The 16379-nt window shown below is 51.8% G+C and overlaps 2 protein-coding genes across 2 annotated transcripts in view; one reads left to right on the top strand and one right to left on the bottom strand.

Moving 5' to 3' along the window:
- The first annotated feature begins 1711 nt into the window (after positions 1-1711).
- FASN1 (Fatty acid synthase 1) lies at positions 1712-10662 on the top strand. The gene is made up of 5 exons (XM_017148521.3): positions 1712-2245; positions 2764-9500; positions 9570-9665; positions 9728-9871; positions 9933-10662. Exons 1-5 carry the CDS (start codon positions 2011-2013, stop codon positions 10044-10046), a joined length of 7326 nt encoding a protein of 2441 aa, XP_017004010.2. The 5' UTR covers positions 1712-2010; the 3' UTR covers positions 10047-10662.
- A 69-nt stretch (positions 10663-10731) lies between these two features.
- The window catches only part of toc (toucan), an 89311-nt gene continuing 83663 nt past the window's right edge, over positions 10732-16379 (bottom strand). The window contains exons 9-11 of the mRNA XM_017148522.3: positions 14345-14540; positions 13586-14267; positions 10732-13154 (exon numbers count right to left, since the gene is read on the bottom strand). Coding sequence (XP_017004011.2) covers positions 12128-13154; positions 13586-14267; positions 14345-14540 — 1905 coding nt within the window. The 3' untranslated portion in view covers positions 10732-12127. The remainder of the gene's footprint in view (positions 13155-13585; positions 14268-14344; positions 14541-16379) is intronic.

Here is a 16379-nt window from a genome sequence, read left to right as displayed (position 1 = left end):
GAGTACTCTTTGGGACCCAATCGATAACTGTGAAAATAGAACCGAGTGCATAAATAAACAATGTAGAGTGCCCTGTGGAAAAGGGAGGGGTATTGTATTGTTTGTCCCCGTGTTTACCTATCCAATGACGCAACTTTCGCAATATGGCCTGATGATGGATGGATCGATTGGGGGTGGGGGCTATCGATAAATCAATACCCGCCCCGTGTAATTGCTGTAAAAGGATAGTTCTCGCCCTCCGATTACATGTTAATCCGGAGGCAGATCCAGCGATCTGGGGAACCGAAACTATGAAAATAATACTTCAATGAACTTGAGAAATCACGCCACCTTATCTCACTAAACAAATGGTACACGCGTCGAGCTCGTGAGTGTGTGTGTATCGGTGGGGACTGGGGACTGGGACTAATGGGTCGGGGGTTCTACTATATGTACATCTGTCTGCCCTGCCGGTTGGCGTGCAAATTTCGCCTCTCTCTTTTGCTCCCACCTCCAAATCACCGATTCCGATTACAATAGCAAAACATAAACATAGAATCCAGACGCGACTGTCTTGTCGAGCCAACGGCCTTTTGATAGGAAGATAAGCTCGCTGAGTCTGCCGATTTTACCGGCAGTTCATTGTTACACCGGGAAAAAAGGAGAAATCCCTAAAATTTGTATCATTTTATTCATCATGATTTTTAAAAAAATTGATCGGATGAAAATAGTTTAATATTGTAGATCGTCACGCTTAGAGAATTATCAAATTATGTCAAAGCAATTCAGCTTCATGTTTAACTTTATAGAATTTTGAAATATATTTTCTAAATCTTTTAAGAGTTTTTTACTCAGTATAATTAAAAAAAAAACTGCAATTAACAATAACAAAACAAATGAATAACAATTTCAATTGAATGATTAACTTAAATTTAAATATTGTTATAAAAAATTTACAAAATGATCGGCATAAATCGATAGCCTAAGCCCATATTTCCTCGCAGTGTAATGTTTATTTGCGCTTTGTTGCTGACCGCTCTTGTTCTGGCTCTTCCTCTTCTAACGACGCTTTCGGGTTCCCTAGATTTCAGCTTAGCCGACTTCGTCACTCTGCCTGAGCAGCCAAACTCTGCTCATTTCATTTCACTTCCCTTCTTTTGTTGAATCATACCCACATCGCATTCGCACATCGTACGAGTTTCTCGACGAATAAGAAAGCAGCTTACTTGTTCAGTACGTGAGTGTGTGGCCTATGTTAACGCGAATGGTGTTGCACTGTTAACCCTGCTGCCACAAGTTGCTGTTAACGGTCAGTGGTTGTCGGCGGGTTTTCACTCGGCGGCTTCAAAGCGGAAAGCCGCCCATAACAAAGAATGCCGTGCGCCGGCAAATGCGCGGCCAAAGCTCCGCCGGCACGGCATCACCTGATTTGCAATTTCTACACCAACTTTCCACCAGCTGAACATTCAAAAAAAAAAAAAAGTGGTCCGGTATCCCGCTCCAGAGAGCGAAAGCTCTGCAACGGCGGGTGGCTGAGAGCTTTGGCCCTCTGTTAGCTTAACAGCGAGGGGTGGCACAAATGTTTCAGAACGTATGCTAAATTTGAAAATAAATATTTGTAAATTCGGAATTGTAATTTTTTTTATTAAAAAAAAATGTATTTTAATTTATGATTATATTTATAGCATATTTTATAAATCTCTTTTTCCTCTCCTCTACCAATTACAGCCCCTACAACTAAACCTGTTGCAAGCCGTGGACCAGCCGCATCCTGTTGCTTTCAAGCCCAACAATTGCAGCACCCATCAGCCCCACCATTCCCCCAGCACCCAGAACAACGGAAAGAGCGCTCGCGCCAATCGCCGCCGACGCCGCAGACGCAACAAGCAGCAGCAGAATTCGCAGCAGCCTGACGCCTTCCGGGATCCCGACGCGCAGCTAACACCGAGCACCTCCTCGTCCACCCCGCACCCGGCACACAACGATAGACAGGACTACCTAAGCACCCACTCTCCATCCCAATCCGACAAGATGCCCGCCCGATTCGCCGAGGAAGTTATCACCGCTGAGCCCGCACAGCGTGCCGCCCCCCAATTGGACCTGGGTGGTAGTCACTATGTGCCGCGCCAGCAGCAACTCAACGACGAGATCGCCATCACCGGCTTCTCCGGCCGTCTCCCCGAGAGCTCCACCATCGAGGAGTTCAAGCAGAACCTCTTCGACGGCGTTGACATGGTCAACGATGATCCCCGCCGCTGGGAGAAAGGTAAGCTAAGATTCGGGAATCCCCATCGTTTATTTAGATAGATATTAGAGCCCTGCATGGGTATACAAAATGGGTTATTTGGGTACCCAAACCAAATTTAAGGTCAAGTAGGCCAGGCTTTCTTTTTTATTGATTTTTTAAAAACCGCGAGTTCTTTAGAGCCAGAGAATATGTTTTTGTGGATCACAAGAATTCGCAGGGGCGAAAGAAGTTGTATATCATATCTTTTAATTTTAAATATTATACACAAATAACCATCTTGACCTTAAGAATTCGCGACAATGAGCTGTGAAAATTGTCTTATTTAAAAATCAATTTTTTTTTCTTTGGGTAACCTTAAACCCGAACTGATCTACTTGAAACCCATTTGACTTGGGTCGTTTGGGTTTGGGTATTTGGGCTTGGGTAAAAATTGATTCATTTACCCAAAAATCCAATCCCAAACGAACCAAGTCAAATGGGTTTCTTATAACCCTTCAAAGAAAGCAATTATCAACATTATTCCCCCCAAATTTCAGGTCTCTATGGACTGCCCGAGAGGATCGGCAAGCTGAAGGACGCCGATCTGGAGAACTTCGACCAGCAGTTCTTCGGTGTGCACCAAAAGCAGGCCGAGTGCATGGACCCCCTGCTGCGCATGCTGCTCGAGCTGACCCACGAGGCGATCATTGATGCCGGCCTGAATCCCAGCGAGCTGCGTGGCTCCCGTACTGGAGTCTACATTGGTGTGTCCACCTCCGAGACGGAGCAGCACTGGTGCAGCGATGCCGACCGGGTGAACGGCTACGGCTTGACGGGATGTGCTCGTGCCATGTTCGCCAACCGCATCTCCTTCACCTTCGACTTCAAGGGACCCAGCTACAGCATCGACACCGCCTGCTCCAGTTCGCTGTACGCTTTGGAACAGGCCTTCTCCGACATGCGCCAGGGAAAGATCGACAATGCTTTGGTCGCGGGAGCTGGCCTGATCCTCAAGCCCACCATGTCGCTGCAGTTCAAGCGGCTGAACATGTTGAGCCCGGATGGCAGCTGCAAGGCCTTCGATGAATCCGGCAACGGATACGTCCGTTCCGACGGCTGTGTGGTGCTCCTCCTGCAGCGCACCTCAGCTGCCAGGCGTGTCTATGCCTCCATCTTGAATGTGCGCACCAATACGGATGGCTTCAAGGAGCAGGGCATTACGTATCCCATTGGCAAGATGCAGAACCGTTTGATTCGCGAGACCTACGAGGAGATTGGCCTCAACCCGGCCGATGTGGTCTACGTGGAGGCCCACGGCACGGGTACCAAGGTGGGCGATCCCCAGGAGGTCAACTCCATCACCGACTTCTTCTGCAAGAACCCCCGTCCCAGTCCCCTGCTGATTGGCTCGGTCAAGTCCAACATGGGTCACTCGGAGCCCGCCTCCGGTGTCTGCTCGGTGGCCAAGATCCTGATCGCCATGGAGGAGGGCGTCATTCCCGGCAACCTGCACTACAACAAGCCCAATCCCGATCTCTACGGACTCGTCGACGGCCGCCTCAAGGTGGTGGACAAGAATTTGCCCTGGAACGGCGGCATCATTGGCCTGAACTCGTTTGGCTTCGGTGGCGCCAATGCCCACGTTATCCTGAAGTCCAATCCCAAGCCCAAGGCACTGACCCCCAAGGATGGGGCTTTGAAAGTGGTCCTCGCCTCTGGTCGAACCTTCGAGGCTGTGGAGCAGCTGCTGGAGTCCGCCAGCAACAACGCCGATGATGATGAGTACCTGCAGCTGATCAACGACATCCACTCGAAGGCCATTCCGAATCACTTCTTCCGCGGCTACGGAGTGGTGAGCAGCAAGGGCAGCCACCAGCGCGAGGTAATCGAGTCCTCGGATGAGAAGCGTCCCATTTGGTACATCTACTCGGGAATGGGCAGCCAGTGGGCCAGCATGGGCAAGGATCTGATGAAGATCGAGGCCTTCGCCAAGAGCATTCAGCGCTGCGCCGATGTGCTGAAGCCCGAGGGAGTGGACCTCATCGAAGTGCTCACCCGTTCCACCGACAAGAGCTTCGAGAATATCCTGAACTCCTTCATCTCGATCGCCGCCATGCAGGTGGCTCTGACGGATCTGCTCAGCTCGCTGGGCATTCATCCCGACGGCATCGTTGGCCACTCGGTGGGCGAACTGGGCTGTGCCTACGCCGACGGCTGCTTCACCCCCGAGCAGACCGTGCTGGCTGCCTACTGGCGAGGCAAGAGCATCCTGGACACCCAGCTGGCCAAGGGCAAGATGGCCGCCGTGGGACTGAGCTGGGAGGAGGCGCACAGCCGTGTGCCCAGCGATTGCTTCCCCGTGTGCCACAACAGCGAGGATAACTGCACCATCTCCGGACCGGAGGAGTCCATTGAGGCGCTGGTGGCCAAGCTGAATGCCGAGGGAGTCTTTGCCAAGGCAGTCAACTCGTCTGGATACGCCTTCCACAGCAAGTACATCGCCGAGGCTGGACCCAAGCTGCGCAAGAGCCTGGAGAAGATCATACCGAATGCCAAGAACCGCACCGCCCGCTGGATCAGCACCAGCATCCCGGAATCCGCCTGGAATACTCCGGTGGCCAAGCAATCTTCGGCTGCGTATCATGTGAACAATCTCCTCTCGCCTGTGCTCTTCCACGAGGCCCTGCAGCACGTGCCCAAGAACGCCATTTCCGTGGAGATTGCCCCGCACGGCCTGCTGCAGGCGATCCTCAAGCGCGCCCTGGGTCCGGAGGCCACCAATCTGAGCCTGGTGAAGCGCGGCCACGAGAACAACGTGGAGTTCATCCTCGCCAATGTGGGCAAGCTCTTTGCCGCCGGCGCCCAGCCGCAGGTGCTGAATCTGGTGAGGCCCATAAGCTACCCTGTGGGTCGTGGAACCCCCATGTTGAACTCCAAGGTGGGCTGGGACCACACGCAGAAGTGGTTCGTGGCCAAGTTCGGCAAGGAGACCTCTTCGGGTGAGACCATCGTGGAGGTGGACCTGTCCAAGGAGGACGATGCCTTCCTGGCGGGACACACCATCGATGGCAGGATCCTGTTCCCGGCCACCGGTTACATGACCCTCGCCTGGCAGACCTTCGCCAAGATGCGCGGCAGTGAGTTCCACAAGACGCCGGTGGTCATGGAGAACCTGGTCTTCCACCGCGCCACCATTCTCAACAAGAACGCCGTCGTGAAGTTTGGCATTAACTTTTTCGATGGAACCGGAGCCTTTGAGATCTGCGAGAGCGGCAGCCTGGCTGTTTCCGGCAGGATCAGCATTCCCGAGTCCATCGACAACGAGGAGCTGCCCCTGGAGGCGCAGACTCCCAGCGCCGTGGCCAAGGAGCTGGTCACCAACGATGTGTACAAGGAGCTGCGTCTGCGTGGCTACGATTATGCGGGTATCTTCCGCGGCATCACTCGCTCGGATACGGTGGCCTCCACCGGCAGGCTGCAGTGGGTGGACAACTGGATCAGCTTCATGGACACCATGCTGCAGTTCAGCATCCTGAGCAAGAACCTCCGGGAGCTGTACCTGCCCACTCGCATCGAGCGAGCGGTGATTAATCCCGCCAAGCACTTGGAGCTCCTGAGTGGCCTTACGAAGGAGGAGCAGCTGGAAAGTGGACTGCCTGTTCAGTGGTACAGCGACATCAACGTGATCAAGAGCGGTGGCGTAGAGCTGCGCGGCCTGAAGGCCAATCTCGCCCAGCGTCGCCCGGGCACTCAGGCTCCTCCCACCGTCGAGCGCTATCAGTTTGTGCCCAACAACAACGCCGCCGATCTGCACGAGAACTCGGAGAAGGCGCGCCTGCACGCCTTGGATGTGGCCATCCAGCTGATCATTGAGAATTCGAGTGGAGCTGTGAAGCTAAAGGGCGTGGAGCTGGCTAATGGACGCAACCCAGATGTGCTGGTGGCCAATCGCCTGCTGCAGATCATCGAGGGTGAACCTGTGTTGACTGGCGATGTGGCCGTGGTCACCTCGAACGGCAATGAGGAGACCATCACCGCCGCTCTCGGGGATTCCGGTGTGCGCGTGGTGTCCAAGGATGTGCTGAAGGAGCCGGTAGAGCAGAACTGTCACTTTGTCTTTGGCATCGACGTGCTTTCGCGTCCGGACACGAAGACCCTGGAGAACTCCATCGCCAGCCTGCGCGAGAACGGCTTCCTGATCTTGGAGGAGACGCTACAGACTTATAACAAGACGGGACGTTCTCTGCTGGCCAAGTTTGGCTATGTGGCTGTCCAGGAACAGAGCCTGGGAGCCACCCGTGTCCTGGTACTCGCCCGTAAATCTGTGGATCTAAAGACCCGTAAATCTGTGGTAGTCATAGCCACCGAGCAGAACTTTGACTGGGTGGAGGATCTGAAGAGCGCTCTTGCCACTGCCAACAACGAGGAGCAGTATGTGTACGTCGTCTGCCAGGGAGAGGAGCTGTTCGGCGCCGTGGGTCTGATGACCTGCATCAAGAACGAGAATGGCGGCAAGCTGGCGCGCCTGGTCTTCGTGCAGGATGCCAAGGCCGAGAAGTTCTCGCTGAGCTCGAAACTCTACCAGCAGCAGCTGGAGAAGGACCTCATCTCGAATGTGCTGAAGAACGGAGCTTGGGGCACCTTCCGTCACCTGAAACTGGAGACCCAGCAGGCCACTCTCCAGGTGGAGCACGCCTATGTCAACGCTTTGGTCAAGGGAGATCTGGCCTCGCTCAAGTGGATCGAGGCAGCCCAGGCGGATACTGCTGCTACCATTGATAAGAATCTGGAGACCTGCACAGTTTACTATGCGCCCATCAACTTCCGCGACGTCATGTTGACCTCCGGCAAACTGGCCGCCGATGCTCTGCCCGGAGATCTTGCAGAGCAGGATTGCGTGCTCGGTCTGGAGTTCGCTGGACGCGACACCCAGGGTCGTCGCGTGATGGCCATGGTGCCGGCCAAGTCACTGGCCACCACCTGTGTGGCCAGCAAGCGGATGATGTGGCAGATACCCGAGAAGTGGACCATGGAGGAGGCCTCCACGGTGCCCTGCGTCTACTCCACCGTTTACTACGCTTTGGTGGTGCGAGGTCAAATGAAGAAGGGTGAAAAGATCCTGATTCACGCCGGATCCGGAGGAGTGGGTCAGGCGGCCATCTCGGTGGCCCTGGCCCATGGACTCACCGTCTTCACCACCGTGGGCAGCAAGGAGAAGCGCGAGTTCCTGCTGAAGCGATTCCCCAAGCTGCAGGAGCGCAACATCGGCAACTCCCGCGACACTTCCTTCGAGCAGCTGGTGCTGCGCGAGACCAAGGGACGCGGCGTGGACCTGGTGCTCAACTCGCTGTCCGAGGAGAAGCTGCAGGCCTCCATCCGCTGCCTGGGCTTGAATGGCCGCTTCCTGGAGATTGGCAAGTTCGATTTGAGCAACAACAGCCCACTGGGCATGTCGGTGTTCCTCAAGAACACCTCCTTCCACGGCATCCTGCTGGACAGCGTGATGGAGGGCGAGGAGGAGATGCAGAACCAGGTGGTCTCCCTGGTGGCCGAGGGCATCAAGAGCGGCGCCGTGGTGCCGCTGCCCACGTCCGTGTTCAACGACCAGCAGGTGGAGCAGGCCTTCCGATTCATGGCCTCCGGCAAGCACATCGGCAAGGTGGTGATCAAGGTGCGCGACGAGGAGGCGGGCAAGAAGGCGCTGCAGCCCAAGGCGCGCCTCATCAACGCCATTCCGCGCACCTACATGCACCCGGAGAAGAGCTACATTCTGGTGGGAGGACTGGGCGGATTCGGCCTGGAGCTGACCAACTGGCTGGTCACCCGAGGAGCCCGCTACATTGTGCTGACCTCGCGTTCGGGAGTGAAGACCGGCTACCAGGGTCTGATGATCCGCCGCTGGCAGGAACGTGGCGTCAAGGTGGTGATCGACACCAGTGATGTGACCACCGCCGCCGGAGCCAAGAAGCTGCTGGAAAACAGCAACAAACTGGCCCTGGTGGGAGGCATCTTCAATCTGGCCGCCGTGCTGCGCGATGCCCTGATCGAGGATCAGACGGCCAAGGACTTCAAGACGGTGGCCGATCCCAAGGTGACGGCCACCAAGTACCTGGATCAGTACTCACGCTCCATCTGCACGGAGCTGGACTACTTCATCTGCTTCTCGAGTGTTTCCTGCGGTCGCGGCAACATTGGTCAGACCAACTACGGTTTGGCCAACTCGGCGATGGAGAGGATTTGCGAGCAGCGCCAGGTGAGCGGCTTCCCGGGCACCGCCATCCAGTGGGGAGCCATCGGCGATACGGGTCTGGTGCTGGAGAATCTCGGCGACAACGACACCGTGATTGGAGGAACCCTGCCGCAGAGGATGCCCTCGTGCCTGCAGACCATCGACCTGTTCCTGCAGCAGCCCCATCCCGTCGTCGCCTCCATGGTGGTGGCCGAGAAGCGCAAGTCCGACCAGTCGGCTGGCGTCAGCCTGATTGCCACCATTGCGAATATCCTGGGTCTGCGGGACACGAAGAACATCCAGGACGGAGCATCGCTTGCTGACCTCGGCATGGATTCGCTGATGAGCGCGGAGATCAAGCAGACGTTGGAGCGAAACTTTGACATTGTTCTGTCCGCCCAGGAGATCCGCCAGCTGACCTTCGGAGCCCTCAAGGCCATGGATGGCGGAGCTGAGGTCAAGCCAGCCGCAGCTGCTCCTGCTGCCGCTGCAGCAGCCAGTGGCACAGACACGGCCATCAGCTCGGGAGGATCTTCGCGCACGGCCAGTCCGATGGGCGATGGCACCCAGGTGGTGTTCACCACGGCCCTCATTCCCACCAAGGCGATTGTGCAGCTGGAGACGAAGGCGCCGGAGAATACCAAACAGAGCCCCATCTTCTTTATCTCGCCCATCGAGGGCTTCGCCTCCGCCTTGGAGCCGCTGGCCAAGCGACTGGAGGTGCCCGCCTATGGACTGCAGTTCACGGAAGATGTGCCCTACGATTCCGTGGAATCGGCTGCCAAGTTCTTCATCAAGCAGCTGCGCACCGTCCAGCCAAAGGGTCCGTACAAACTAGCCGGCTACTCGTTCGGCTGCCTGCTCACCTACGTGATGGCTGGAATTCTGGAGGAGACCAACGAGGTGGCCAACGTGATCATGCTGGACGGAGCCCCCACCTACGTCAACTGGTACACGAGCAGCTTCAAGCAGCGCTACACGGACGGCAGCAATCGGGACAACGACAACCAGAGCTACGGTCTGGCCTACTTTGGCATCGTGCTGGCCAACATTGACTACAAGGCGGTAAGTCAAGGGAATACCCATCTATGGTGATGTAATAGAATCTAAAATTCTGCATTTTATTATAAACAGCTGGTGCGACTGCTACTGGTGATCCCCACTTGGGAGGAGAAGCTCGAGAGGTTCGCTGAGCTGATAAGCAATGAGATCACCCAGCCCGCAGAAACGGTAAGAGCATCAATACTTTAACAAAGATAAGCTGAAACTTACTAATTGATTTTGTATTGCAGATCAAGAAATCCGCCACTCTGTTCTACAAGAAACTGGAGCTGGCCGATGGCTATGTACCCTCGCTGAAGCTCAAGACGAGCGTGACCCTGGTGAAGCCCACAGACAACTCTGCCAAGCTGGACGAGGACTACCGCCTCAAGGAGGTGAGTTTGCACACAACTAAGAAACAGAAAATAAATACTAAATATTTATTATTATTCGCAGGTCTGCACAAAGCCCGTTGAGGTTCACACCGTTGTCGGCAACCACCGCACCTTCCTCATCGAGGATCAGTCCTTGAAGACCATCCAGAGCATACTGAAGCGTCTGTTCAACTAGGCTAGGCGGAGGATTAGCATAAGAGTCGTGGATGTGGCCCAGCACAACGATCCACACGATCATCACCCACTCACCGTCACACACATCCAATACTCGGAACACATCGACACCTAGTTAGCATACTTAGTGAATGAATTTACGTTGTTAGGCTGCAAGGAATAGCGCGCCCCATCCCAGTTACGCACAGATTTCAGTGGATCGGATGGCATCTGCCTAACTGCTGTCTTGCAGGGCCGTAGACTTTGGTCCAAAATTTAGTCTATGGTCGCTGCGATTCCGGGCAGTTGAAAGGATGCCAAATGAGAGACCCAACCTAACGCTTTGTGCACCGTACCCGACATTCCTTGAGAGCTAGACGGCATTAGACGTCCCAACTTACCAAATATATCTTTTATGCTCTACCTATAATATATGTCGCATATTCTAGTTTTATTGCCTAGTTGTAAGCCTACAGTTTGTAGTCGCGCATGTAATGAATTTCATTCCTCGAACTAACCCAAGAAAAGAAACTACAAAATTTGTTATCTCTCTTGATGTATAAAATAATCGCCCAAAAATGATCACTCATGAATATTGTGGATATTAAAATTACACCATACTAAAAATAAAAAAAAAATGTGTTTTTATTTTGAGTAAAGAACGCCTTTTTCGATTCCCAATACCCCAAGTAAAAACAAACTTTAAGCATGTTTGAAACAATTACTTATTTATTTAAGGTTTTTTGAAATTATTTAGCAAAAAATATTTATAGGGATTTTTAACTGTACCTTTTTACTTATTTCCTCCTTTGCAACTTATTTTCCGATGGTTTCCGCACCGTCTCTTACAGGTTATTAATTTTCTTACTTCTTTTATCTCACACATAATAAAAATAACATACTTAAAAGTTAATGACAATGCTGCGTGTTACAAAGTTAGCGTATCCTGAACCTATACATATAAAACTCGCATATTTCGGACACATTCCAATGATAACAAAATAAAAACGTAACGTAAACTAATGTAGTTAGGCTAGAACTAATATAGAACTCATTCGTTATAAACTAATTGATTTCAATTTCTTGCATTTTTTTAACGCTTTCACAAGGCATTAAAGACTAAATAATAAATACATGTATATATAAAACACAAAATTAAAGCTTAGCTAGGTCGGCGATGCAGCTTCGGACCTTCGGCATTCTAATTGGTACATTATAATATATAGCGGGCATTAAGTTTTCAATTAAGGACATCGAGTGAGTGGTTGGTTTGAGCTCAAGGGAGTTTAGTATCTGGGTATCTGGGGATCGAGTAACATGTACGATATCAGCGATTGCGAGTTGCGGTTAGAATACAATATCAATATCGCTAATCATACAAATACTAATAGATTGTGTGGTATAGTAATAAGTTGGTTTTATGCAAATATTCATACTGCTTCATCTAAATGCTACCCATTACTGTTTTCTGTTTAGTTTGAAACTGTTTTAAATACGTAGCTTTATACGCTCTAAACTTGGTTTAGCTTTGTGTGTGGCTTCGACTTTGAAATCCCTCAGCGCCCTTTTAAAAAATGTACTTCCTCGTTTACAAACTTTTTTCAATTCCCCCCAAGTTGCTGTGACGGCTCCGCTTGCTGTGCTCGACTAATTGTTAGATTATCATATTGTTATGTTATATGAGCGCCTTCTATGAGCTACCATACTGCTAAATGCAATTATTTACACAAACATTTTCAGTTAAGAACGTACGAATCATCATTATATATTTTTGTGTATCGCTTCATTATTCCATCTGCACGGCGTCTATATAGAATTGAAAACGCCAAGCTATGCTTGGAGTGACTATTACTTCAATCTGCTAGCAGTCGCAAGAGCCGACTTATTATTACTTATTACTTTGTTTTACAAATTGTTTCTCCTCCTCTGAAGTTTGGAGGCCTAAAAGCTATCGTCGCTGTCGCTGTGCTCCGGCTGCTCCTCGCCCACGATCAGCTCATCCTGATCCTCCTCAATGTCCTCGCTCTCGTAAGCCTCTTCGGCCGCCTCGGCGATCTGATCGATCTGGTCGATCTGGTCGATCTGCTCCTCGTAGGCAGCATGTCATGCCAGTCCGCTGGCATCGGCGGCGTCCTCCGACCAGCTGACCTCCATGGGCGTGCAGGGCAGCGCCTCCTCGATGGACATGCGGGATGGCGGCTGCTTGGGCCGCTTGAACAGGGATCCTCCCGAGGCTGTGCTGGAGGCGGAGGAGCTGCGCATCATGTCCTCGGACGAGGCCGAGCAGCTCTCGTCCTCGGAATTGGCCCCGGAGACCATGGCCTCGCCGGCGGACTCCTGGATCTCCTGGAACTTCTTGGCCTCGCTGGACATTAGCTTCATGGTGGAGCTGCGTGGACGCATCTCGGCCTGCGGTGCCTGCGGTGAGCTGGAGCACAGGGGAATCGAGTCCTCCTGCCAGTCGGCCAGGTTCAAATCCTCCTGCTGCTGTTGCCTCGCCCTCGGGCCAGAGGATTCGCAAACAGCCGAGCTGGAGGCCGAGGCCTTGATGCAAACCGAATGGGAGCGAGCCCGGGACAGAGGACGATTCTCTGGATCCGCGGAGTTACTACTGCTCCTTAGCAGGGCGGTGGCCGACATGCTCTGGCTGAGGGGATTGGGATGAGCGGGTGAAGAGGAGCCTCCTCCTCCTCCGTTGGTGGCCAGCCCATTGGTGGAGTGGCCATGGGAGGTCTGACGTCGCTGGATGGGACACCGCTCGTGGCTGCTCCGCAAGGAGCCCGCTCGGCGCACAATCTTGGAGGAGTTGCCCTTGAACGACGACTCATCGTCGATCTCCAGCGTCCAGCTGACGGAATCGTTGCGCTCGATCATGCCCTTCATCACCGGCGAGGTGGGCGAGGAGGTGGTCACGGCAATCTCCAGGCCACTGCGTCCCAGGCTGCAGCGGCTGTTCTCGTGCGCGGAACTGGTGGAACGGTCCAGCAACTTGGCCTCGGCGGCCTGCAGCTGCACGGATCGCTGCTTGAGGTGGTACTGCAGCTCCTCCTTGTCGAAGGTGAGCCGCGTGCGCTTGATGCTCTCGTACTTGTAGGCCTTCTGGAGTTCCTCCATCTTCTGTTGGATGTCCCTGGAGGAGATGAGGTAAGGGTTAGTTTCAGGTTGTATAAGTAAATCTCAAATATCTAATACCCGTCACTCAGCTAAAGGGAGTGCAAGGGAGTTGGATATATAACATTTTGATTGCGCATAACTTTTAAATGAATGGTCCGATTTAAAAAATGTCTTCTACATTTCGAAAGGTATAAATATACACAACAAAATTGCATTTGCACTTCTCGGAAATCTTTAAAGGTGTGGGCGCCAGACACATTTTATCATTAGAGGGGGCGAGGCGCTGGGCTGAAATAAGCTTGCGCTGCGTAGGCAGCCCAAGAATATGTGTGGGTAATCTCAACCTACTAGCTTTTGTAGTTTCCGAGATCTCAGCGTTCAGGCGAACGAACAGACAAACGGACATGGCTAGATCGACTCGGCTAGTGTATAACAAGCAGTACTCACTTCTCCTTTTCGGTCTTGGCCTCCAGTTCGGTGCGCAACATCTCGTTCTGGGCCTCCAGCAGGGCCACGCGGTTGCCCAGCTTCAGGCGCTCCTCGCTCTCGCGCACGAGATCCGACTTGGCCTTGCTGAGGCTCGAGATCTCCGCCTGCTTGAGCTCCAGGACGCAGCGCAGGCTCTCGGCTTCGCTGGTCAAACGGTTGAGTTCGGCGGCGGCGGTGTCCGGCAGACTGATGCAGGGACTCCGGCGCTGCGAGGATGTGCGCAGCACGGAGATCTCGTCCTGGGAGAGCGTCAGGCGATCCCTCAGATCGCGCTCGCTGTGCTCCTTGTTGGCTTTGAGGGTGGTCAGCTCCTTGGTGAGGCTCCTGACCCGATCGTTAAGCTCCTGCTCCCGCTGATTGGCCTCCGCGAGGCGGGCGGCATGGGTGTTCTCCTTGCGGATCAGCTTCTCGCGGTTCTCCTGCTCCTGGGCCTCCAGCTTCTGCAGGCGGGTCTGCAGCTCCAGGATCTTCAGCTCCGCGGTGCTCAGCTGGTCCTGCTTGAGGCTCAGTTTGTGGGAGACCTCTGTGTGATAGGCCTGCTGCGCCTGCTTGCTCTCCTCGTCCTTGGCCCGCAGCTGGGACTCCAGATCGCAGAACCTTTGCTTCGCAAGCATTTGCACCTCCAGTACTTTCTCCTCAGCTGGGGGATAAAAAGGGGAAAAAATATAAAATTAGCTATCTTTATCAGATGCTGAGAGGGAGTCTAGTAAACCTCACCTTGCTTCAGTTCACTGCGATGCAGATGATCCCTTTCCTGCTGCCTTTGCGCCCACTCCACATCCTTGGCGAGCATCTCCTCGCGCAGCTGCTCGCAATCCCTCTGCTTCTCCTGCAGCAGCAGAAGCGTCTCCTCCAGCGTTCCCTTGGTCCTGGCACATTGTTCTTTGGTCTCCTGGCAGGCAAACGCATCCAGCTGTAATCCCCCAAAAAGAAACAAACAATCACGGTTAGAGTCGAGTCGCTATAAATCCAGCAATAAACTACGGCAGGTAGCTTCTTTGATTTTGGGTTCGGGTAATTAAAATGAAATTTTCATCTCGATTTCAAGAGTTTTGCACGGAAGTCGCACAAAGGCAAAAATGGTTCGAGTGCCAATGTCGCGGAGACAATGTCTCTGAGCCAGGGAATTTCCGCGGGCAGACAATGGTTTTCGAGGGTCTCGTTCGAGAGGTTCATAGGCTCGTATCATGGTCAAAGGTCGTCGGGAAATTCCCACACAATAAATTGGTAAAATTTTTATATTTATTTCCTCTGGGAATTACTGCGTTTTAAAGGTTTCTTAAAGATTCTTATATTTTTTAAAAGTTTTATATTCGTTTGATAGATTTTTCTGAATTTTGATATATGTTATAAACCAACAAATTATTTCTATATTTTATATCCCACACAATAAATTGCTAAAATTTGTATATTTATTTCCTCTGGGAATTTCTGCGTTTTAAAGGTTTCACAAAGGTCGTCGGGAAAATCCCGCACATCAAATTGATAACATTTTTTTATTTATTTCCTCTGGGAATTATTGCGTTTTAAAGGCTTTTTAAAGATTCTTATATTTTTTAAAGTTTTATATTCGTTTGATATATTTTCACTGCATTTTGTTATGATATAAACCAACAAATTAATTCTATATTTTAGTTTCAAACTCCTTCGGAATTTTTCTAAAAATGCACCACTATTTCTCAGCTATTTGCAAAGCATACCTGTTGCTGCTCGAAGCCCTGGGCAAAGTTGAAGGTATCCATAAAATTAGTATTGTTGGGAGTGCTGGGCACCGTCCAACTGATCAGATCGATGTCCAGATCCATCGTCTGTGCCGACAGATTCTCGTTGGTCTCGAACACCAAATTCTCAAACATTTTAGTAATATTTCTAAGCGCAGTGGTGCTGTGTGTTGAACACGAATACTTGAAGTAGACTGATGGCCATCTTAGGCCTTCCATCTGCTTTTATAGTTCATCAGCAGGTAGGAGGGAGGACTTCCGCAGGTAGCGGGAAGAGGGATCAAACGAATATCCCCGGATATGGATAGCCAAATATTTACGAGGGATTTCAATCTGCCTCGAAAACAGACAGTGAAGTAAAAATGCGATTCTAAAAACATGCTGAGCAAAGGGTGAAAGGCGACGAAGGGTTTGGGATTTTTGCTCCAGCACGCGGTGGAAAAAAAACGGAACCATGCAATTGTGGGTGTGTCCCTCTGGTGGGTGAACGCCCCCTGGCTGGCCAGAGATTTCCACGACCGGATCGGATCCACCCACTCCAGCTTAGCGATCGCCGGCCAACTTCATGTGGTTTTCGGATCAGCCATCAACCCTTCTTCGGAGCATTGGTCACGCGTCCGCCAGCTGAGGAAGCGGAAAACAATTTTACGTTTTTGGGGCGGCCCCTGAAGGCACTTCAATTCCGCCGTAATGGCGCGCACCTTCTCTGCAACACTTTGGGTGGATGCGTGTCGAAGTAACGAGCGCCTCAAGGGCTCTTAAGGATTTTCAAGTGGCTGTCTTAATTTCGATCTGGCTATTGCAAATTGCAATTTGCATAGGAGATTGGTTTCAACTTCATTTAAAAATAAATTGCCAGAAAAACCTTTAATTCGAATTTATAGAATTTAAATGGCTGTTAATCAAAAAGAAAATTAAATGTTCTTTAAATTACCTAACCATTTAGACAGAAAACTACCTAAATAATCCAATATAATTTTATAAATTTATTTTCGAAGCTTGACTTCAGCTCAAAAGCAAAGGTTCATGAT

Source organism: Drosophila takahashii, chromosome 2L, assembly GCF_030179915.1.
Source record: "Drosophila takahashii strain IR98-3 E-12201 chromosome 2L, DtakHiC1v2, whole genome shotgun sequence".
In the NCBI taxonomy this organism is placed as follows: Eukaryota; Metazoa; Arthropoda; class Insecta; order Diptera; family Drosophilidae; genus Drosophila; species Drosophila takahashii.
Note: the sequence above shows the minus strand (reverse complement) of the source record. Positions and strands in the feature narration are given on the sequence as shown.

What these genes read in the sequence shown, in the direction of transcription:
- FASN1 (XM_017148521.3), top strand. Translation starts at nt 2,011, where the DNA reads ATGCCCGCCCGATTCGCCGAGGAAGTTATCACCGCTGAGCCCGCACAG. An exon ending in CCAACATTGACTACAAGGCG is followed by an intron (nt 9,501 to 9,569) that starts GTAAGTCAAGGG and finishes TATTATAAACAG; the next exon opens with CTGGTGCGACTGCTACTGGT. An exon ending in TCACCCAGCCCGCAGAAACG is followed by an intron (nt 9,666 to 9,727) that starts GTAAGAGCATCA and finishes TTTGTATTGCAG; the next exon opens with ATCAAGAAATCCGCCACTCT.